Here is a 24,024-nt window from a genome sequence, read left to right on the forward strand (position 1 = left end):
ATACTATTGTGCATGATTCATGCCTCTGAGGATAATCACAGAACTTTAGCACAGCTGAAAAGTCCACGTTCAAAATGATGAGGTGGAGATGTCAGGGATGTGATCAGTGCATTCTGTTTAACAAGACATGGGAATGCATAGCTCAGCTTTTGAAACTGTGCATTAACACACTTGAAAACATTTTCACGGTTTCGTTGGGTAGGCTTTACTACTTGGGGAAATTCACTTGGACAGCAAATTTCAGACTCTCTGTTCAGTAACACTGCTCAAATGGGGAATTTGATGTAGCCATTCAGGATTATCACAGCATGGCTGCAGAGCACGCACCCTGCTGTTCTGTAGTGTTGCAGGCAACATGGTAATGGTTTAGATTATGCTTCTTTGTTTTTTGTATCCTGACTGATAGTAGAGTAGCAACACATAGTAGGCCCTTTCAAAATTTTTTTGTGGACTCTGAATAGATGTGTACACAACTAAATTTAAACTGCAATGCTTATCAACAAAAAGACACAAGTCCCTAGAAGAAGGAATACTGCATTTTAAATACCTGTTTTTAAGGGTGCCAACATTTTTTTTTTATGTCTTGTTTAAACTAGAGAATATTTTATTGAAAATAAACAGGAAGTTCTTTAAAAAGGAGACCAACTCCCAGTGTTACTCAATGTTTTGTGGCCAAAAGTGGGAATCACAGTGGCTTCTTACATTCCCAGATTGTATTGTGATGGATTGTGACAAGGTTTATCTTTTTAGTCTCTGCTGTTAAAATCTTGCTCTAATGTCAATTCATTCAGTGCTTCTATTGGAGTCTGGTTAATATCCACCGCCGAGTCCAGCTTTCATGTCGTACGGAGACAACAGTTAACCACATGATATTAGTGATGTCAGGACATTGAATTTAGAATCCAGATATTAAAATTCTACATCTGGCAGAACAACTTATGCTAAACACTGACATCGGATTTTAATAGAATTATTTGTTTACTGTCATTGTTTATGGCATTTAAAACTTTTATAACTATTATATTGGGATTAGCTGGGTGTGGTGACCCATGCCTAGAATCTCGGCACTTGGGAAGCGAAGGTAGGAGGATTAGGGATTCAAAGTCATGCTTAGCTACACAATAAGTTCAAGGCCCACTTTTGCTACAGGCAGTCCTGCCCCCCCCCCACACACATAAGATCACCTCCAAACCAAAACCCTATTGGAAAGCTGGTGCTCTGATATCTTCTTACATATACAAGATGTTTCAAACCTTATAAACACATTAAACTGTGGGCCACTTTTGCAACTTTACATTTCTTTATTTCTTTACTGTTTATAGATACATTGGGATCCCAGCCAAGCACAACAGTTGGGTTATTAGCCAAGTGGTTGGCTTCTAGGATTTGCTGAGGAGAATGAGGAATGGGATGAAGAAGACAATATTATGGCATCTTAGAATTCTTATCTATTATAAAACTATTATTTAAAAATAGTTTTAAAACTCTGTAGAGAATGTACTATTTATAGGGCTCAGGGCTGGCTTGATGTATAATGGGTTTCTCATATTGGTCATTAATCTTTATTTCAGCAGTGATCACAGGTCACCATAAATTCTAAAGATTTATGGCATTTCATGGTTTGAATTTATTCTGTAACTTTTTGCCCAAAGATTAAAAATAGACCAAGAATGTAAAAATTTGTTTTCCTTTAATCATTTGCAATGTTAAATGTTTATGAATATCAATCTTGAAAACTATTTCAATATGATGGACCATTTTGGATTACTTTTAAAGCCTATGGAAGAACTGGATTAGTTCTTGTGTATTGGACTCAACAGGGGAACTTAAGAAATATTTAGAGGAATTTTACACAATTACATTTAAGGTGCAAATCAAAAATCACTTTCCAGTTTCTCATTTATGGAATATGACTGGTCTACCATGAGTCACCAATATGCTGTTATTCTTACAGAACTTTCATGAAACTGAGGATTTGCTAGAGCTCTGCTTCTTTGGCCCTGGCAGGATCCATTTGGCCCCCGCTGGTTTTTAACAGGAAAGCCAGGCATGCTACAGGATGACAGCTTAGTGACAGGCTTTCTGGAATACTAGGTCCCAGATTTTGGCATTTCATTTTCCACATTTTTCACTAATCGTGCTTTCTGTCATGACTTGGCAAGAATCTCTACGATGCTGTACATTGTTCAAGCAAGTTTATAAGCTTTCTAAAACAGACACCACATATCCAAAACTGAAGAAGTCATTGGAGAAGTTCCTTCTTTCTGATTAAATTGTATATAGTTAATATGCTTTCAGATTAGTTACAATCTCACGCTGAATACCTATACTACGCAATTCTTTAAATTCCCTTGATGAATCAGCTCTTGTTATTACATGTGACTGTTCACTCAACTGATAGGAAAGTTTCTATTTATATGGTGGGATGCTAGTGGTATAGTCAAAGCATAGTACTGGAACAGAAGGTGCTTATTTGTTGAGTTTATACCCTATATAAACAATCAATATCAGTTTATACTTTATGATAAATAACAGAGGAGATTTTCATTCATTTCTGAAGACTTTCTTGGATATTTGTTTGTTTGTTTGTGTTATTGAGCTTGCTTGCAGAACACGAGTCCAGGATAGTTACTGGTGTGTTTGTGACCTCTTCAAACAGCAGCATCACTGTAAAGTTTCACCTCATTCTGGATGACAACCTCATGGAAACTGTGTCACAAAATCCTCACCCAATTCTAGAGATTCTTAATCATTTATTTGACATTTTAATAGCTTTATGAATGTGATTCCAAACTCGTAGCTTTCTGGTTGGATAAAAAGGGTTCTCCCACCGTGAACTCACAGCTTAGAGAGCCGCTCACATCACAAACCACATTTAATAAGTATTTAAGAAGCCCATGAATGCTTCTGTCTTTGGGACAGCAGAACCTGGAACCACAAATCATTCTATGAACTATTTCCCAGGTCTGAGAAAATGATGCACCGTGCCTCTCTGGTGCTGTGATGATTTTGGGGTTTACTTCTCCTGGCAGCAGAGGTAGCCATGCAACCTGAATTCAAAAGCCTTATATGCCAAAGTTGGGAGGCACCATGTATTTTATTAAATGCTACTGTGGCTAAGAACCAAATCTCAAGCTCCTGAGAGGGCTTGTATCTCAGCCCACCGTATACGTCTGAGTCCTCTTCTTTCCTGGCTCCTTACTCTGTCTTGATGATGCTTCACCAAGTTACTTTGAAGTACTTGCCATTTCCCAAAACACTTTCATATCTCTTCTGTTTCACACCTTTGCTATCTTGAAATGTCTCTCCTCTTCTGGATGAAATTTCATCATTTTCAAGACTTTGTTCAAATGTTAACAAGTCTGTAAATTTTTCTAAAGTATCTCATAGTTTAATGTTGATTAATCTTTAAAAAAATCTTATAAAATTGGAGTAATTGTCAGAATATTTTCAAAATTCCAAGTTATTTGAAACAAAGAATTTGTTGTGCAGGAATCTCTATCTATTCATCATGTATCATTATCATTTATCTATCTATAATTAATCTACCTCCAAATCATATACTATATATCATCTCTATCTATCTATCTATCTATCTATCTATCTATCTATCTATCTATCTATCTGTCTGTCTATCATCTATATCTATCTATATATCTATCTATATTTATTTATATGTATTGCTATATCAATCTACCTCTGTGTACATATCAATCTATTATCAATACATCTACCTGCTGGTCATCTATCCATCATCTGTCTTTTTATTTACATATATTAATCTATCAATCTACTTCTTTATACATATCAATCTATCTATTAATACATCCACCTATTGATCATCTATCATCCGTCTCTCTATCTATTGATGATCTATATCTGTGTTTAACACAAATATTTATTATTGTTTTTACTAGTTTTTAAGGTTTAATCTCTCTCTCATATGATCCTATTATGGTGATATTTTATTTGTATTAAAATGTTATTTGTATGTTAATAAATAAAGTTGCCCGGGGGTCAGAGCTATTAGCAAGCCATAGGAAAGCAGGGCAGTGGTGGCGTACGCTTGTAATTCCAGCACTTGGTAGGCAGAGCTGGGTAAGTCTCTGTGTGTTCAGGGATACAGCCATTATTGGATACACATGCCTTTAATCTTAATACCAATCATGGAAAACCTGGAGGCCTATACAGACAGGCCATGAGGAGGCGGTCATGTGGTTGGGTTTACAACCAATGAGAAGGCAGGACAGGAACTCTATATAAAGACTTTAACACAGGGGTAGCTCTGGTTCGGAGAGGTAGGACCACCGCAGGAGGAAGGGTAAGGTTTTAGCTCTTAGCTCTGACCTCTTGGCTTTCTTCTTTGCATTGGTTCTGTGTTTCTTATTTAATAAGAAGGTTGGATACATCTACATCCTATACTTCAATAAGCTAGCTCTCATCTTCTTAAACTTCAGGCTGCTATTCAATATGATGTCACATGGCTGAATATAGGAGTTGTGAAAAATTTATGAACAGTGAAAAGTTTATGAAAAGTAAGATTTTTGATAATGCTCAATGAACCAATATTTATTTGAAATCAAATGTGTAAGGATTCTGAGGTGTTTCTGGCAGTGACTGTTGGTGTTACCTCATGTGACTTGACTGCACTTAGGTTATGAACACACGACATGTGCACATTGCTTTGGGCATACCATCATGTCATGCACACCAATGAACCCAAACACCCTGGCTCAGATGAAAGACTATTACGTGTCAGAAGAGTGTTTTTTTGCTGTCTGTATAGCATGTTCTACTCTATAATGGCTTCATTAACATAGACTTTTAATATTTTCCTACAGACACTCCTCAGCATGTAAGTATCAAATTAGTGTGTCTCTGACTGTATTCTGTTAGTATACTTGATTATCAAAACATTGTTTGAGCTGAGATTCTAAGAGTGCACCACCATACCTACCTCATAGTGAACATTTCAACATTCAGAAACTTCATTAATATTTTTTCTGTATATATCATTTCATGGTACGAGCTATAAATTCAATATTAAGTTGAGTAAATGAAGTAGCTTGAAGAGAGGAAAGGGGGCAGAAATTCACCAGGCTGTGGTTATGGGATATTGAAATACAAGTGTCAAATAAGACAGAGATTTTTGAAAAGTCTTAAAGCTCTATGGAATATCAAACAGATATTCAGGACAATTAAAGAAAGGACATTGAAGGCGTTCTCACTGTTCTCCCTTAGGGATTTCTGTGAAATACTAGGATTGCTAAATTAATGATTTCTCTCTGACATCCGTCCTTCATTCTAGATCCATTGTAGGTATTGAACTGTCCTTCACAATCTGTCAAGACAGTGAAGTTAGAGTGTTAGCTTCTTAGTCAAGAAAAGAAACGCTTAGTTAAGCCCGACCTGATTCATACACCCATTGCCTGGCACGTAGTACATGCTTAACTAATGTGAAATATTTATCTTCATCACAACAATAAAATGATGCCTGAATATTATTACTTCTTTTAAAAGAAGTTTACAATAGAAATTTGTAGTGAAGGAATTTTTGGGGGGGCTCTGCTTATCCTGCTCTACACATATGGATTTGGCAAACCATGGCTTTATTGGCATTGTGTCTTAAGAATGTGCCACCATTTGACAACATAGGACAGTTTATTAATAACCAGTGAAAGTGTTGGTGAAGCTACACAATCTAGTTTGTTAGAATTGGTTTTATTACCAGTGAATTCTTTGGTGAGATATAGGAAAGATCTCATATTTATACCAGCAGAAACTCTCTTTTTAGAGAACAATAGGTTCTAGGAAACCAGGGGCATAGATTCAGTGGGTACACAATTACAATTACTGAATTACAGGGGTAAGATTCATCTCTGGTATAATTCCTTCCTCCACAACTTATAAAATATAAGAACTTTATTTTGTCTTTAACTTTTCCCTTTCCTTATATTTATAGTTGACAAACTAAATACATAGTCAGGAAGTGAGACTCCACCTATAACATTTTTTTTTTCTCTCGCCAGGGCTGGCAGAAAAATATCAGGAAAAACACAAGAAGGAAATAACATCTTAAGGAGACACTAGTTTAAGTCAGATTTCTCAGGTAGCTAGAAGGCAGCACCCACATTTGAATAATCAACCAGAGTGAGGTGGCGTCTATGGGTGACCAAAGTAAACAGCAAAGGGCAGGTACAAGGCACTGTGCTACAAAACACTTACCGCTTACAAATTAATAAGCCTTTTCTTTAGGATCTCAGCATCCCTTGAAAAATTATAAACTATCAGAAAGCCATTCTATGTGAGTTGAAAATCGTTTCAACACACTCTATAAAGCAGAGGATGAGGTAAGCATATTTAATTTCTCCAACCCTATGACTATGTTTCCACCATCTGTGCATCTATATTTCCATGAACTATCCCAGTGAAGTCACACAGAAGCATTGCTCTGTGACTAACGCATATAACTCAAGCATGGGGCACCAACTCATCCCCAAATGGTTGATGTGTTAAACAGTGGAGGGATTAGGGTTTTAAATCATGTTAAAGGATGTGGTAGAAAAACATCTGGAAAGGAACAGGTTGATTGAAATAGGCCTTCGTGGTTTCAAGAATGGAAGGTCGTACTAAACCAGTCTCCCAGAGAACACTAGTAGTGTTACTGCCAAAATAGACAAAGGCAGCTCCGGGATGTAATGCATTTGGCTTTTCTGGGATTGCACAAAATTCTGGGGCTTAAAGAGATAGGCTAGCAAAGCTTTATCTTTGTTTTCATTTTTTTCTATTTTCTATTGGTTTCAAAAATCATTATCTGGCTTGCGTCACAAATATATGTAAAGAAACGGATACACTGACATCCACTTAGGAAATAATTATGATGTTGATGATGGACTAGGAAGATACTGAGTTTATAGAAACACATCTTCTTTGTATAAGGCTATATAAAAGATAGGCAGCCAACCACCCCAATGACAGCAATACACAGGCATGGACCCAGAAGCAGAGTTTTTGTGTGACTTCCTTGAGATATTTTAGAGTGATATAAGTTTTAAATTAAATGATGAAAACGATGTGTAAAATTTCTACAGTGCTGAAGTAGGCAGGTCATGGTCCTTGAGAACAATTAGAAGAAAGCTTCCTTAGGTAATGATTGAGGATTGTGACATATTTCATCCAGGTGAAAACCTTGGCAGGCAACACATGTACCTATCTATGTACAGACCTGCCCCTCCTGATATCTTTGTGAGAATAAATTGGAAGTCAAGTCTGGGACAGAGGGAAAAGAAGCATCTTGACATGTTTATCGGATTTGAGCAGCTGGTTGATAATGAAGATTGGAATCACACATTTTACAGGAGATAGAGAGGTGGCTTTTAGGTTAAGGACATTTAATGTTCTTTCAGAGGACCCGAGTTCACCTGTGGAGGTTAGAGGAAAACTCTGTGAGTCTGTTCTTCCTAGCTTTACAAAGAGTCTGTGGGTGGAACTGAGGTCACCAGGCTTTTGTTGCAAATGTCTTTACCTGCAGATCCATCCCACTGGCCACTGGTGGTCAGTTTTAGAATCACACCTCATGGAATTTGCTCTGCTCCACCATTTTTTTCTTCTCTGGGCTTCTAGGACACCAGTAACCATAACTGTCACTAGTTCTCCCTTGATCCATCTTTCCAGCCTTCTTTGAAGGTTCCTCCTCATATTCCACCCTTGATGTCATTCAGGATTTCCTTGCTACATATCTCATAAATACTCTCCAAAGAGTGCTTCCAGTTTCATAGCTTAGTGCACCATCTGGCTGCTCATGACTTTGGAATGTCTACATTATCATACAGACAGATGCCTCTCTTGGTCTACAGACTCACCCGTTGGCATACCTACTGGACATTCGGGTGTCTAAAAGACATTTCAGAGGTGCAATTTCCTTATTGCATTTCTAGTTCTATGAGTGGTGACTCATTTCTCCTTGCTTCTTATTCTCAACTCTTGATGGTTTCTTATCTCATTCCTCATCCTACCAAGAAATCTTTTAATGTCAAAATTGAAATCATAACCATTTCCTGCCACTTCTGCTGCTGTTACAATAGAAGGTGCTATTAAATCTTTCTTGGACTCTCTCTTCTGCCTTGTGCCTTAGCCTTGAATCTTCTTCCCCATTCCTAACAGGAATCCAGCCACAGCCAGAGACAGCCCATCAGAATGTCACTCAAGTATCTTAACTATTTTTTAAATTTTTTCTTCAGAGAAAAATCTCAAGGTTTTACAGCAGCTCACAAGGTCCTGTGTGATTTGGGTTTTTCACCAACTGTCTACTATCAACCTTCAGTTCTTTTCGTCTCTTTTAGGCCTCAGAACCTCTCATTGTTCTTTACATATGCCATTCACATAGCCAGTGGAGAAACTAGCTGCTCATGTTCTGTAACTCTTTTCCTCAATGTCCTTTGAGGGATCCTTCCTGTACTTAAGATTACAAGACTACTCAGAACTCTCCAGAAGCCTTTGCTAAACATTTTTCTTCCATATTTTATATGCCATAGTATTACACATAGGGGGGAAACACTAAGGAAGAGAAAAAAATATGCCATCTTTGGGACATGAACATATTTGAAAAGAAACAGAGTAGAGTAAAATTGGGTACTAATGAACAGGTATCTTTAATTTTAGCATATCTAACATGATTCTTAAAATATATATGCTTACTGTGGTAGTTTCAATGAGAATATCCCCCATAGACTCAAATATTTGAATGTTTGGTCCCTAGTTGGTAGAACTGTTTTAGAAGAATTAGGAGGTGCAGCCTTGTTAGAGGAGGTGTGTCACTGGGGTGTGCTCTGAGGTTTCAAAAGCCCACACCAGGCCCAGTCTTGTCTGAGGATCAGGATGTAAGCTCTCAACTACTTTTTCCAGTGCCCTGCCAACCTCCTGCCATGCTTTCAGTCACGATGGTCATGGACTTACCTTCTGAAACTGTATGCAAGCCCCAGTGAAATGCCTGTCTTTATAAGTTGCCTTGTTTGTTGTGTTTCTTCACAGCAATAGGACAGTAACAAAGACATTTATTTATGTGTGTATGGGTGGGGTTGGGGGTGAGAAGACAGCATGGACAATCCATGGCCTGAATGTGGAGGTCAGAGGACAATTTGTAGGTATCAATTCTTCCCTTACACCATGCAGTTCCCAAGGATTGAACTTAAGGTCTCAGGTTTGGGGGCAAGAGCCGTGATGCTCTGATCAGCTTGCTACTTTTTTTTTGTTGTTGTTAAATAAGAAAGGACCCAGTGGTAACTAGAGATTATTTTGTTACACATTAATGACCAAGACATAGGCACTAGTACCATGTTTCCCTCTGAACACTTAAAATGAGTTGTAATCCTATTACAAACAATTTTATTAAATTTTAATTTTTTAAAATGACAAATTATTAAATGATTAAAAGCAATTTACAAGAGAAGAGAGTGGCCTACCAGGTGGCTGTGACATATGCAGAGGTACAGATGGGGGAAAGGGTCAGTGCCTAAAGAACGAGAAAGGAGAAAGACGGAAATGTAGGATCAGGGCGATATATAATGGGGCTCTCTCATGCTCTAAAGTGACAGTTCCCAACCCTCAACCTCCACAGGCGTCAACCTCCACAGGCATCATGCTTCAGATTCTACTTTAGTTCCTTTGGCGCTGTGATTCCATTCCCTTACAATGTGATTCCATCTCAGGTAAGCGATGTTTCCTGGAGTCCTGGGAACAAGGGACTCTAGATTCAGGATGTCTGCTTTGGCTGTCCTCTGAAGGGCTCTAGCAGGCTCCAGCATGGCGGGCATGGCAAGCACGGTGCTGGCAGGCCTTGCCCTTCTCGATTCCCTCTCCCTTGTAAACCATAGATTACATTCCTAAAACTGGCCACCAAGGCCTGTTCCCTTATATGAGTACTTTCTTATGCCAGACTCATTCCTAAGGCCAAGGTCCAGATGTCAAAGTATTGAAGTCCAGCAATCAAAAGCCCCTTTTGGCTACCCTAATTAACATACCCAATCAAAACATATCACCTTATCGTAACCCACTCTAACACAGATCTCCCCCTTTTTATTCTTAACAATCACCCATTCAAGGTTCTTTGCTGCTGTTGTCTGCCTGGGTCAGAAATCAGCCACTTTCCTTTTCTTCTACAAACAAAAAAAGATCTCTCTGTAAAAATAGGTATTCATTTGGGTGCGGTTTGTGCCTAATCTGGGGTCAGTGAGGGAGTACCCTGCTGTGTTCAGGTCCTTTCATCCTCTGTAGTCACCATCCTAAAAAAATAGTGATACCTAGGCCCACCTCTCAGAGATTCTGATGTAATGGTTTTGAGTGTATGCCAGCTGGTTCTCAATATTATCCAACCATTGACATTTTAAAAATTATTCTAATACACAGGAAAATTCAAATTCCATGGAAGGGCAAGGCCTTGCTGATCACCACCTCTTCTGAGACCTCCTGCATGATGCTTATCTCCTATAGTTCCCTTCTGAGGGGGTGGAGCCAAGGCCACTGAGGTGTAACAACTGACACATTTCTCACACCAATCCAATGCAGATATAGGTGGAAGTCTCTAAAGAACTTCTTTTCTGAATGAGGCCATCTATCTGGTCAGTTGCTTCTAAGGACCTGTCTCACTAGGTGAGGAATCACAGATGTGGGGGACAAACATCTAATGTCCCAGATGAATGCTGACAGACACTACTGAGTCATTTGGTTAACTTATTAATTTCAAAAATGTTATAATTCTGATATATGATAGTAAATACGTAATTTCATAGGAGAGAAGAAAGCTTTTCCAGCACTGGTATACACAGGGCATACACTACATCAGTTATGACTAGCAGTTCCCACTGTATTTCAAAATTAAGGATTTTTATGATACGGTCATTGCTATGTGAATGTTGTGGGTATATGAGAAACAGGGGTTTAAGCAAGTGTCTTTCTGGAGACAGGGAAGATAAGCTGAGTACCACAGGGTTAGATGTCAGCCTCCAGAACTGGGTGGAGGGTAGGAGGGAAATGATGGGGAGCCCTGATTCCACTCTGTTTCTCAGGGTAGCTTCCTGTGGCTTGGTGGACTCCTCCTAGCATATTTTTTTTTGTTTTTACATAAAACCTTTATTAATGGTGTTAGGTGGATTGTTGCAATGTGTTTTGTTTTCTTTTCCAATCTGAAGACGGCAACACACACTAGTTGATAGCTTCAAAACAAAATGATCCAAAGCAAACGTAAGCATGGCGTGGGCAGGGTCACCATCTAAGGTGTGTTTCATCCTGGGTGCCCTGAAAATAATCAGTTGGAAAGGAGTTGGATGTAAGAAAGAAACAAGGGACATACGGAGAGTGAGGTTGGGAGGTGTGTTCTTGTGTGGAAGATGGTGGTGACCTAGCCTAGGGATCTGAGAAGGATCTAAGGAGAGCCAGCCAGTCTGGGGAGGTGTAATTAAGGTATTTTGCGACTGGCTTACTGTAGGTGTGGACGGAGGAGCATTCAGGAGTGACTCCCAGGATTGAGTCACCTCAGCTTGTTGGTGTGTTTGCTTGGTATATACGCATAACCAGGGCATTTTTGACTATACTTCTGTTACCGACTGGTTTATTTCACTATCTAATAATTCTTGAGCTTATATACCATATATGTTATTATTTGTTCATCACATACAAGAAAAAAATACAGGGAATCAATTTCTATAAGTTCAAGGTTCTCTTTTACAGGAAATGAAGGACTATTAAGTGAAAGTATAATATACTCTTTTGATACTATTTCTTTCTGAGTGTCTTACAAGATGATCTTCATGGTCAATAGGCCATAATGGTACATTCTGATATGTGGGGATCTGGGAAGACACCAAATCACTGAAAAAATAGTATAAATCCGGAGAGTTCGATGACATGGGAATTTGCAACTCAAGAATCCGAAGACCAACGTAGTGAATGAATTGCATGTTCACATGACATGGAATTTGTTTTTATTTAGATTAATCTTTTTTTCCAGATATGCTTGGAAGACTTAAAGTGGATGCTTCCTCTAAAATACTTACCTACTTTATGTTATTCAGGTGAAACAATGTGGAATAAATGATGACCCATGTGCAATCTTTTAAAAATTGGGAAAACATGTTTGTAGTTTTTAAGGATTTTATTTTTGTTTATTTTTATGTGTGTGTCTATGTGTATGATCATGGTGTGTGTGTGTGTGTGTGTGTGTGTGTGTGTGTGTGTGTGTGTGTGTGTGTGTGAGTGTACATGTTGTATGTATGCATGTGTGTAAAGTTGCCCTTCGAAGCCAGAGGAGGGTGTCAGATCCTCTGGAGTGTAAATATAGGCACTTTGCAGATCCTCTGGAGTGTAAATATAGGCACTTTGCACTACCCCACGAGGGTGGTGGGAACCAGTCTTAAGTCTTTTGGCATAACAGCAAGTGCTCTCAATGGCTGCGTTATCCCTTCAGCTCCTAGATATGTATTTGTCAATTTAAATATACTCCAGTCCAAGAATAATTTTCAGTTTGGCATATCTTCTAAGTCACTTAATAAATATTAGGAAAAGAATAGAGAAGAAGGGACTCATTATATTTCAGATACATTTGCATTTGAATTCACTGCTGTAAGGTTTAAAAAATTCTAACATGGAATACAGAGATGTAACTCAACTCCTGTTGAAAATATGATAGTTAAGATACAAATACATAGATGTTGTCATTCATTTTATTGTTACAATAATGAACATACTACGATGCTATTTCACATATATGATTATAATATAGAATATAGATATACTCACTAATAACATTTTCCTTAATCAAATACTAAAACAATTCAAAGAAATTAATTTTTACTTAAATATTTAAAAAGAAAGAAGGAAATGAACAATGAATTTTATGTAGAGATGTATGTTTGTACTCAAGTAACACATTTTGACATATGCATTTTTAGCTAAAGAAAGTAAAGAATTCTGCTGGGCAGTGGTGGCACACGCCTTTAATCCCAGCACTCAGGCGGCAGAGCCAGGTGGATCTCTGTGAGTTTGAGGCCAGCCTGGGCTACAGAGTGAGTTCCAGGAAAGGCGCAAAGCTACACAGAGAAACCCTGGTCTTGAAAAAATAAAAATAAAAAATAAATAAAAAAGTAAAGAATTCAGCCTCTGCTGATGAAATGAAGGTTGACATTGTGAGATCTGCTTTTCTGATAATTGCATTCTATTGACATGTAAATTTGATAACTGAACAAAGATTGGGGAGTCAGAAAACCAGAAAGCATATGAAGACACAAGAAATGCTGGGTTGGAAGGGCTACGTGAGTTCGTATGATTTAATCCCTTCTTGTATTCTTAAACTAAGGAAGTAACTTTTATGTAGCTATTGACTGTTCAGAGCAATTCCTATATATGTAATTTTGCTAATAATTTGGTTTGTGTTTGTAGGGTAGGTAGAAGAAAAATGTGAAACTTAGAAATTAGAAAGGTAAAATATTTTTAAAAACTATGTAACTCATCATGGAGCAGCCAGTATGCCCTGGTTTGAATGTGTATATTCACCAAAGTTTCATAGAATAAAGCAGCACTCCCTCTGTGATATAAAAGGAGATAGAATCAAAGCCTTCATGATTCAGTCAGTGTCATTATGCTAAAGGTCCCCGAGGCTTGCCTTGCCTTCCCACTGAGTGAAGACAGAGGGAGAAAGCATACCTTCAGAACCAGGAAGTAGAGTCTCACAATGTACTGAATCTTCTGTGACCTTGAACATGAATTCCTTAGCTACTAGAATTGTGAGAGGATTGCTGTTGAGAAGCCATGTTGTCTGCTTTGGATTGTTGGTTCTCAGCTTCAATTCAACAAGACATGGTTACGACTTTAACGACTCCAAGCCTGTTATCTCTAACTGGCCTCAAGTAAGAGAGCCCCTGTGCCAGGGGTTCCTGATGTTGCCACCCTTTCACACAGTTCCTTATTTCGTGATGACCCCCAACCATAAAATTATTTAAATTCTACTTCATAACTGTAATTTTGCTGGCTATGAATTGTAATTTAAATGTCTGATATGTGGGATACCTGATGTGTGACCCCCAAAGGGGTCAAGACCCACAGATTGAGAACCACAGCCCTGTGTTCAGGTTCTCGGTTCAAGGCTACTGTGGAATTGTGACGGCAGTGATGACCAGGGCAGCCGTTACGTTTGTGGGTAGTAGCTGCAGCCTGTTATCTCAGTACACAGCTTCACCCCCAGCATGTTGCTGCTGCCTCTATTGCATTATGGGGTTTGGTATAAATCAACATGAGTGCAGAAGGGGATCATGAGTCCTTCCTTTAGAACCACAGATTTTGGTGAGCTCTCATTTAGACACTCTCAATTAGTTTTTAGGTTAGTCAACACTTGTGCTTTCTAGAGCTCTCTGCGACCAACTATTGATAGTTCTATAAGTCATTTCTTCAAAACATGCAAAGGACGCTTTAGACACATAACCTAATGATAGCTGAAGAAAGGAGGAGCCAAAGTCCACAAGAGAAGGAGAATACTATGTAAAAAAAAAAATAACAAGTGGGTGGTATTCATTGCCTTCTAGTTAAGATCATTCGGTGTGTGAATTTTGAGAGATTGGACATCTTTCTCTTCATCCTGGGTGATATTTCTTCCTGTTGATGGTTATTATAATGCTAACGGCATTACTCTGTTTGATACAGTAGAGTGATGTTGGGAGGGTAATGGCTTTTACCCCAAGCCTGTTATCTCTAAACGGCCACAAAATGACAAGCTTTTGGTATCTGGTGTCACAGGAAAGAAGCAGACAAAGCAGACAAAGCAGAAGCAAGCTGACGAAGTAACAGGAATGGGTTTAATGACTTAGGTCTGCACCTCTTAGTAAATAAAGGGTCTAGCAAGTTTGGTGAAATGCAGCCAGGGAAAGGACAAGAAACAGCCTCTGTGGGTGAGAACAAAGGCTACTATTGTGAGATCTCAGTAGCAGAATATACAAGCTTCACATCAGAGCTCTGGTCAGCGTGATATAAAGGAAGCGCTTCATTAGCTATCACAGTGCATACCTCTCAGTCTTGTACCACATGGCAGCATGCAGCAAGGGCATGGCCTCGAAGAATGAGCTATTCACTTGGCTCTCATAATCTCGCTCTGTTTCAGCCTGTTGGGTTGACGGCTTTCATGTTAAGTATAGCAGGCTCTAGAGAAACAGCCTTACATTCTTCAGTGATAGAGTTTGTTTTTGGAAAATTCCTATCTAAAATAAGGAGATAAAATAACTTTTGCCTGTGAGCTCAATATTTTACATCATATGTCTTTTCAGAGTGTGGTTCTGTTTTTATGATTACTGCGAAGCCTTTAATAAAATGATTTTTATGGAAAGAGTGGCCTTGAATGAAATTATTAGCAATTTCAATGTTACTCAACCCTATGCAATCATATGAATATTCATTTGGCTCTGAAGGCTTGCTTTGTAAGTAGAAAATTACAGTAAAATGCTTTTGCAAGACACTGAGTGGTAGAAAAGTAATTCTGCATAATAGTTTTCAGGAAAACCACTATGAATGTGAAGTCCATCATCTAGAGCCACAGATTTCCATAGTTCTCTCAAAATATAAAAGTAAATAACTAAAATTCAGATTCAAAACACCATTTCTGAATTCATTGTATAGGTCCTCTGTGTTTTAATACCTTTTTTTTTTTTTGGTTTTTCGAGACAGGGTTTCTCTGTGTAGCTTTGCGCCTTTTCCTGGAACTCACTTGGTAGCCCAGGCTGGCCTCGAACTCACAGAGATCCACCTGGCTCTGCCTCCCGAGTGCTGGGATTAAAGGTGTGCGCCACCACCGCCCGGCTGGTCCTCTGTGTTTTAAAGGGAAATACATTATATTGAGATTCTTGGTTATATTTCCTAGGTCAGTCTTCGATAGCATTGTGCAGTCTCAGAGGCCTAAATGCTTTTCAAATCATAGAAGGATGCTGAGGATTATTCTGGACTTTGACCACAAGGAAGCAGAGCTAAGTAAGGCAGAGGTTTATGGGCTACAGAACAGTTTCATCTTATATTGCCATCCTAGAATTATTAGAACAATGTAGTAAGAGTGATCATGCAATTCAAACTCATACTTGTTGCTAAATTGTATTGCTGCCTCTAATTATGGAAATATTATTTTCAAGCAGTAACTTTTAATTTTACACTTTAAAATTTTTTTATCCAATAATTGGGTAGAATAATGAGAAATTATTCCTTCAATGACTAAAATAATTAAACTTCCTGAAATGTATCAATCGCAATATCTGAAAAGAACAGCAAGATACTTTTACTTTTATGTGTTTTCCAGTGAGATCAATGTTTTCTTTTTTTGTTGTATATATGTATGTATGTATGCATGCATGTATTTTTGAAAGAAATTTTTTCCTTAAAGCAACTTCTTACTTGAATCATGCAAGGCTGGTAATCACTCTGGGGGCTAGCCAATCAAGTTTACGATAGAGTCTCCTCCGAAAGAGACCATGACCCTGTTTATTTATTATTTATTTTTAGGTTTGAGGGTTGAACCCATAGCTTTTCACACATTTGGCAAGTGCTCTACCATGAGCTATAGACTCACCCAAAAGATAGTCTTAACTCACAGTTAGGTCCCTATATTTAACAGTATTCACCCCTCCCCCAGGAAACAGGTTGCCAGCAATTTGCATTCCAAATACCTACCCCCAAAGCACACTGCTTAATCAGCCTTTAATCTGGTTTCCATACAGTCTGAATTCGGACATTGCAGTTTTGATCTCCAGCAACTCAGAGTGCAGAATGTGACCTTATTTGGAGACAAGGTCTTGACAGAGATAATCGAGTTAAAATGAGGTCATTAGGTTGTGCCTTAATCTCATATGGCTAACAGCCTTGTAAAAAGAGGAATTTGGACATAGAGCCATGTGTAGAGAGAGAATACATTGTGGCCATAAAAAATGGCCATCTACAAATCAAAGAGAGAGTCCTGTAACAGATCCTTTTTGAAAGCACTTAGAAGGGAGCGATTTTACAAATACCTTGGCTTCATTGATAATTTTTCTTTTTTTATAAAAGAGAATTAAAATTAAAATTCTTAGCCTTTCTTAAGACTGAGATACTCATTGGTTTTCCTTGTCCAACTTCAATGTGATGGTGGTGTCTGATTTATCTCATTATATTTTATTATGTTACGTGTTATTGGTATCTCATAAAAAATGGAAGAAGACTGGGACATTCAAAATGCCTGGGCTCAGATTTTTCTATTGTTAGTTTAATGTATAACAGTGACATAAAAGTAAATTTGCTTCTAAATATTTACTTTAAAATTGGGTAGCACATATTTAGGAATGATGCAAAAAATAAAAGCCTACCACATTTTCAGAATTTCATTTAAAATTGTTTATGTTCTCTGCAGTGCTGAACAGTGAACTAAGGGATTCACGCATGCGAGGTAAGTGTTCTACCATTGATCGAGATTCCCAGTCCTTAATCTTAAGTTTTTAAAAATGTAAAGCTGGGAAAAGTAAATAATACACTGGAAATATTAAAACAACATCGACGAGAAATTTAGTAATTTTTTTGTTAGAGAGCTTTTATTAATTCATACATTTCTCTGAAAGTCTAATTGTCTATCTACTTACACCTATCAAAACTTTGCAATGGTATTATGTAGGATAATTCATATGATGCTGACTTCTTGTTTCTCTAATGTCAAAGCATTTCTAAACGAGACATTGTCTATGAATTTACAAATAAGAACAAAGATAAATATCTCATTTAGAAAATGGGGACATTTTCTAAGCTCACAAATAATTCTCCTACCTTTTGAGGTACTCCTCAATGAAATTAGAGGAGATGATGTAATTAGAGATGACAGACTTAGAATGAGAGACGGAGGCAGAGCTTGGTGACACAGCTTGTTAAAATGCTGGAGAACCCAGTTCAACCTCCAATGCCCAAAACAAAACATCTTTAAGGATCTAAAATAAAGTGGTCATTCTAGCTTGCAGATATGAAAATTCACAGGAAAAAATCAAAAGGAAGAACCTGTTACATATAACATGGGTGAGTTGAGAATGCAAAGGAGATGGAACAAGATGTTTTATTTCCAAAGTGTGATGCTGTTTACATGTGTCTGCCTGTGGTCACATGCAGTAAAATCCAAAGAACTGTGTGCCAATGAAAGGAAGGCAATTAAATAAGATTACTAACACAATCAAAGTCTAGTATAATACAAGAACAATTTGGAAAAAGACTGAAAACTTTGATATAAAATGAAAATCTTTCAGTGGCAGTAAACAGCGTAAGTAAATAAAAAGACAAACTGTTAGAGCATTTGGGACTTATGCCACAGGAAAATGAATCACAATTCAAATACAAAAAGTGTTTTTGAATGCTATAAAATAATTGAAAAGCAGAAATAAAAGTGCTATGGTAAAATGGGTAGAAGAAATGAATAACAATACACACACCAAAAAATCTAAATGATACTACTTATATAAAAATCCATTCAACTTTACTAATAATAACAGAGATTCAATTTCACATTACATTAACACATAATTTCAGATATGCAAATCAGAAAAGGCCCACAAATTTGAATGAATGACCCAAGAGCCATGCTCTCTGAAATAGTTATATTTATATAGTTTCTGGTTCAAATACTATAGTGATACTCCTTACACTGGGCAATTAGCAAGCTCCACGTGTCTTTAGTTTTCACAACAGTAATCTCACTATTAGGAACAATCTTGAACACATATCTCCTGAGGTACAAAGAATAATTAGAAACTGTTCATCAAAATATAGCACATCCTTACAAAGGGAAACAATGAGAGAAACAAGGAAGGGTATCTGTATGTTGCTTCTGGGTGACACCCTGAATATATTTTTAAAAGCAAACAATGTAAAAAATGTGAAGCAATGTATACCATTTTCTTTTTCCAAAACCAAACTAAATGATAAATTATTTTTTTTGAAATTATCTCTAGTGAAGATAATGAGCAGGACAGGACATGAAGGTGGGAGGTAACTTGTATGAAGTGCTCAGAGAACATGGGTCTCCCTTACAGCTCCCATTTAGGGAGGAGGAGGAGGACAGAGAGGAAGGAGGGAGGGAGGGAAAATGGAGGGTAAAATTTAACATTTGCCCTAGTGAGACTGACAAATATGGAATGTCTGGAATATCACTGATTCTCAAGTTAGTCATTTTCCATAGCCATCCAGATAGAAAAGAACTTGTAAGGAAGAGGATATTAATTCAAAGAAGTAAAAAATGCATTATTTCTTTGTGGATTTAGTACGAGTTGTTTGTATAAATCTGAACAAATGATTCTGAAATTTGTAGATAAGTCAGTTTAAATATAAATAATTCTGCAATACAATTATTGAGACACTGAACTACTATTTAATGAACTTTTTGGAATACAGACACACACACACACACACACACACACACACACACACATACATATATCCTCTCTGTCAATTCCATGAGTTTTTTTTTTTTCATTTCATGATTAAAAACAAGAAATGTTGACTGTGTCTTACTGTGTTTTCCTCCTGTGACTCCTGATTGAATTTGCATTTAGTAAAGCTGGTGGAAGTAACCAGTGTCCCTCAGTTTTGTATGAGGAGAGTTTGGGATAGGATGGGAAGTTGCAACTCTCTACTACCCTTTCATCCTGTGCTTTCTTATTTTTCCACTCACTTGAAATGTTCAATTAATAAAACAATAGTAATCTGTAACATTCTGCTTGTTCACACATATCTTCATATTCTCTAAGAAGCATAGAATGTGTCTTTTCCACTGCTACAGAATAGTTTAAACTTTGCACACTCAACATGGATGATTCTCACACTCGAAAGTTGATAGATACATGTTCCCTTTAGTTTACAGCCTGGGAACAAATAATAGAGACAGGCACCTTGAAACTCCACTCTGCCATACAGTTGAAAAGGGGTTCGCATAAATGACAGCTTCTATGTTTAAAAATCAAACTTTGACTTTTATCTTCATGAATATTATCTGATGGTGATAGTATGTTGCAGCTCTTCTTCTTCCTTAAACAAGTTATTAGAGTGTTAAACTGTCCACATAGCTTGCTGCTTTTATAAAGAAATGGACTAATTGTATGATTCCCGATTCATATTTTCTGTTTCAGAGACAGAGTTATTTCTCCTTTTTACATTAAGATAAATTTACAACGTTATTGAAAATATAAAAGCTAGGTTAGTCTGGCTATTTGGCACACTGAAGCGAGTAGAGGGTGAGTTGTAATGAAGATGGAGTCCTTGTTCGAGGGAAGGAAATATGAACGGCGTGGAAATATGAATGGGAGGATGAGGGAGGAATTTGAAATACAAATTTAAAATAAAAATGTGATTTCTGTTGGAAATCCCTTAGAGCCACAGTTATCTGTCTGCTCTCTTTAATTTGGCTGGAAGAAAGGGAAGTTGGAAAGTCCTTATCTTTAAATGAAGGCTGATTGCATTTCTCAGATGATCTTTGAATATTTCAGACAGTTGACCTTGCCAAAGTAAGGGAAGGGGTAAAGGCAAAAAAAGTGTGTGTGTGTGTGTGTGTGTGTGTGTGTGTGTGTGTGTGTGTGTGTGTAGGGGTGGTGTAGGGAAGGAATGAAAGAAAACAATGTGAGTTTGGGAGTCCATTCTCTTCTCCTTCTACCATGTAAGGGACCTAGGCTCATCATCAAGCTTGTCAGCATGTGCCTTTATATGCCAGGCCATCTGGGTCTGTGAGAATGTCTTTTAAAAGGCCTGCATAAAGGAACGTATCACGGGTAAGGGCCTACCTAGGTTTGAAGATTGGAGAGGAGGGTACCTGGACTTTCTTAAACTGGAATCATTCATGCCACAAAACCCACCGCCCCTGTGTAAGTCCTATCCAACTCCAGTCATAATGCACACTAAAAGAGAATTCCTTTTTAAAAAAACGGTTATTTATTTATTTGATTTTTTCTTCCCATTCGGTTTTTTCTTTATTAAGAAATTTTTTATTCATTTTACATACCAACCGTCCTCCTCTCAGCCCTTCCCCCCACCCCAGCCTCTTCCCCCAGCCCATCCCTCCATCCCCTCATCCCCCTCATCCGAAAAGGTAAGGCCTCTCATGGGAAGTCAGCAAAGCCTGGTACATTTAGATGAGGCAGGTCCAAGCCTCTCCCCTCTGCATCAACTGTCTCACTTATGCAGAGGGCCTAGTCCAGTCCCATGCAGGCTCCACAGCTGTTGGTCTAAAGTTCATGAGTACCCACTAGCTTGGTTCGGTTGTCTCTGTAGGTCTCCCCATCATGATCTTGATGCCCCTTGCTCATAGAATCCCTCTTCTCTCTCTTCGACTGGACTTCTGGAGCTTGACCTGGTGCTTGGCTGTGGAACTCTGCATCTGTTTCCATCAGTTACTGGATGAAGGCTCTATGATGACAGTTAGAGTATTCACCAATCTGATTACCTGGGTCAGCCAGCTCAGGCACCCTCTCCACTATTGATAGTAGTCTAAGCTGGGGTCATCTTTGTGGATTCCTGGGAACTTCCCTAGCACCAGGTTTCTCCCTATCCCCATGATATCAAGATAATCTAAGAGAATTCTTGAGCAGTTGCATCTGCAGCCTACATCTTCAAAGACTCAGATGTACAGAAGACAGAAAAGGACTGTGAAGCCCTTCCTGGGGAAATGTGACTTGAAGGAGTAATAATCATATAGCAAGGCATATAGAGAGGAGGGTACCGACCTGGCAGTCAGAGGGGACAACACCTAAGAATGTGGTTTGGGAAGCTGCAAAGTCTTCAGACTTCTGGAGCGACTGTGCCAGATGCACTAGAGAAATATATATATATTTACACATTTTTATTCTAAGGCATGTCTAAAAACAGCTTCTCCCTTGGCTCTAAGACAGGCATGTTTTTGCTGCAGACTCTAGGGAGCACGTTTTGTAAAACCTATTCCTTAAGGCAAGCTGCATTACTTCTTTTGTCGCAGACCACCTGTTTGTCTCTATGGAAGTGCATAGCCTGGTCTGACTGGGAGGAAAACGAGTTTGAGGCCTTTTCCCTTGAATTACAGTGTTTTAAACAGCATTCCAGGCAGCCTAAGAGCGGAATAAAAAGGCTGTTGAGCTCGCCCAGGCAGGGGAGGAAAAAGGGCGAGCCACCAGAGACTACTCACTGCGCATGACCGGCGCGCGTTGCCACGGCAACCAGGAAAGGCGTACCCGGAAGCCTTAGCTCCGGGAGCCCAAAGACTCTAAAGATCATGCTCCGTCCGCTCATCTTTATTGGTTCCAGGTCCATTTTTGACCAGAGCAAAGCAATTGAGGAACTGAGTCGGAGGCATGGAATGGCCATCTGCTCAAGAGCCAGGGGACTCAGAAGAGCAAGGAGGCCCGGCACAGACGGACGTGTGTGCCACTCAACTTTCTGAAGAGATCCTCAGGTCCTGTTCTGATGAGGTACTGAGTAGTTCTGGTTCCATCAGTTCCTCCGGAGAACAGCAATCCCGTTCCCACACTTCTGAGAGCCCACAAGGGAGTGAAACGCCGACTACAAGTTCAGAAGAACAAGACGAGCAGCCACAACTTTCAGTCTTACAGAAGGATGAAAATAAACTGACTGAAAAGTGGATCAACCACATCAAGAGCAAAGAAATTAATTCCCAAAGATACCAGCCCGACAGCAGACTCCCAGCAGAAACCCCTGTGGGATCCGCCGAAGAACTGAGTGCCCTGACGTCCTTTTGTTCTGCTAAAGTAAACCTGATCCACCAGAGAGAGGGTTCAAGAGCCAAGAAAAGCAGCAGACAGAAGAGACTGCCGCTCAGATGGACTGCAGAGACTTCAGAGGTAGATGCTTTCCATTGTCCTGTTCCTGATGAACTGTTGAGCAGAATCTATTTGAAGAACACGAGGGCGACTCTGGCGCACATAGAGGCAGTTAAGCAGCATGTTTCTTCGCAGTGCCCCAGTTGTAATAGCAAGCGAGCGGAGCTGGCTCTGGCTGACTTCCTGAAACGAAGGAAGACTCTACTGGAGTCGCTTCTACTCCAAGAGAAAATAGACGAGCACCTTCATACCACAGACTTTCTCACCCGTGTTGGGGAAGCACATCGAGGCTTCCCCAGGCTTTCAGATGATCCCAGGATCATCTGGAAGCGAGTGACTGAGAAAATTCAGACGAGAAACTCAGGTTTTGGAAAGGCAGATTCAAAGCAGGTGTAAGATGACTGTACAAGTACTCTACTACTTCTCAACCCACTGATCCAACCAGATAGGAGGCGCTGACTGCTAGTGATGATCTATAATGTGCCTGACCAGGGCATGGTGACTATTAACGATTAATGATAATGTGTGATGTGCATACATGTGACTGTTGTGTATTTGAGTAATTACCATCTTTTTTAGAGTGAATTTAGAAACTGATGTAAGGTTTTTCTTCTGCTTCACGGAGATCTCAATAATTCCATCCAATAGATTTTTCACATTACGGAAGATAATTGGAGTAGTTACAAAACCTTTATAACCTGGGAGAACGATAGATACGGGTAGTTTGGAGTGGTGGTTGACAGTACAGAGAGGAAGAAGTAAACAGATGTAAGATAGTTAGGAAGCATGACAGGCTGGTTTTGGTGATGAAATGGCTGTGGGGATTTAATAAAAGCTACATGTCAAAAAGGCACTAGTCTCTTTTTTTGTAAAAAAAAAAACAAAACAAAACTCTTTTTGTAAAAAAAAAAAAACACTCTTTTTTTGTAAAAAAAAAAAGGCACTAGAATTCTGACTTGTATATTTGATACTTGAATGAATGGTAATTTCCTTAAGACAGTAGGCTGCTTACTTTCTGTCAACTTGACAAAAAACTAAAGTCACCTGGAAGAGGGAACATCTAGTTGAGGAACTGCCTCTATCACAGTGGCCTATGGGAATGTGTGCATGGGGGGGGATTTACTTAATTAATGATTAAATTGGGAGGGTCTTTCCCACTGTAGGTGATGCCATCCTTGGTCTGGTAGTCTTGGGCTTT

The 24,024-nt window shown here is 38.7% G+C and overlaps 1 protein-coding gene across 1 annotated transcript; it reads left to right on the forward strand.

Annotated features, from left to right (window-relative positions):
- The first annotated feature begins 21,872 nt into the window (after nucleotides 1-21,872).
- On the forward strand, nucleotides 21,873-23,679 carry CUNH8orf48 (chromosome unknown C8orf48 homolog). The gene has a single exon (XM_052752056.1). It carries the CDS (start codon nucleotides 22,341-22,343, stop codon nucleotides 23,220-23,222), a length of 882 nt encoding a protein of 293 aa, XP_052608016.1. The 5' UTR covers nucleotides 21,873-22,340; the 3' UTR covers nucleotides 23,223-23,679.
- Nucleotides 23,680-24,024: the final 345 nt, after the last annotated feature.

This window comes from Peromyscus californicus, unplaced genomic scaffold (genome assembly GCF_007827085.1).
Source record: "Peromyscus californicus insignis strain IS unplaced genomic scaffold, ASM782708v3 Scaffold_23__1_contigs__length_62951481, whole genome shotgun sequence".
Taxonomy (NCBI): Eukaryota; Metazoa; Chordata; class Mammalia; order Rodentia; family Cricetidae; genus Peromyscus; species Peromyscus californicus.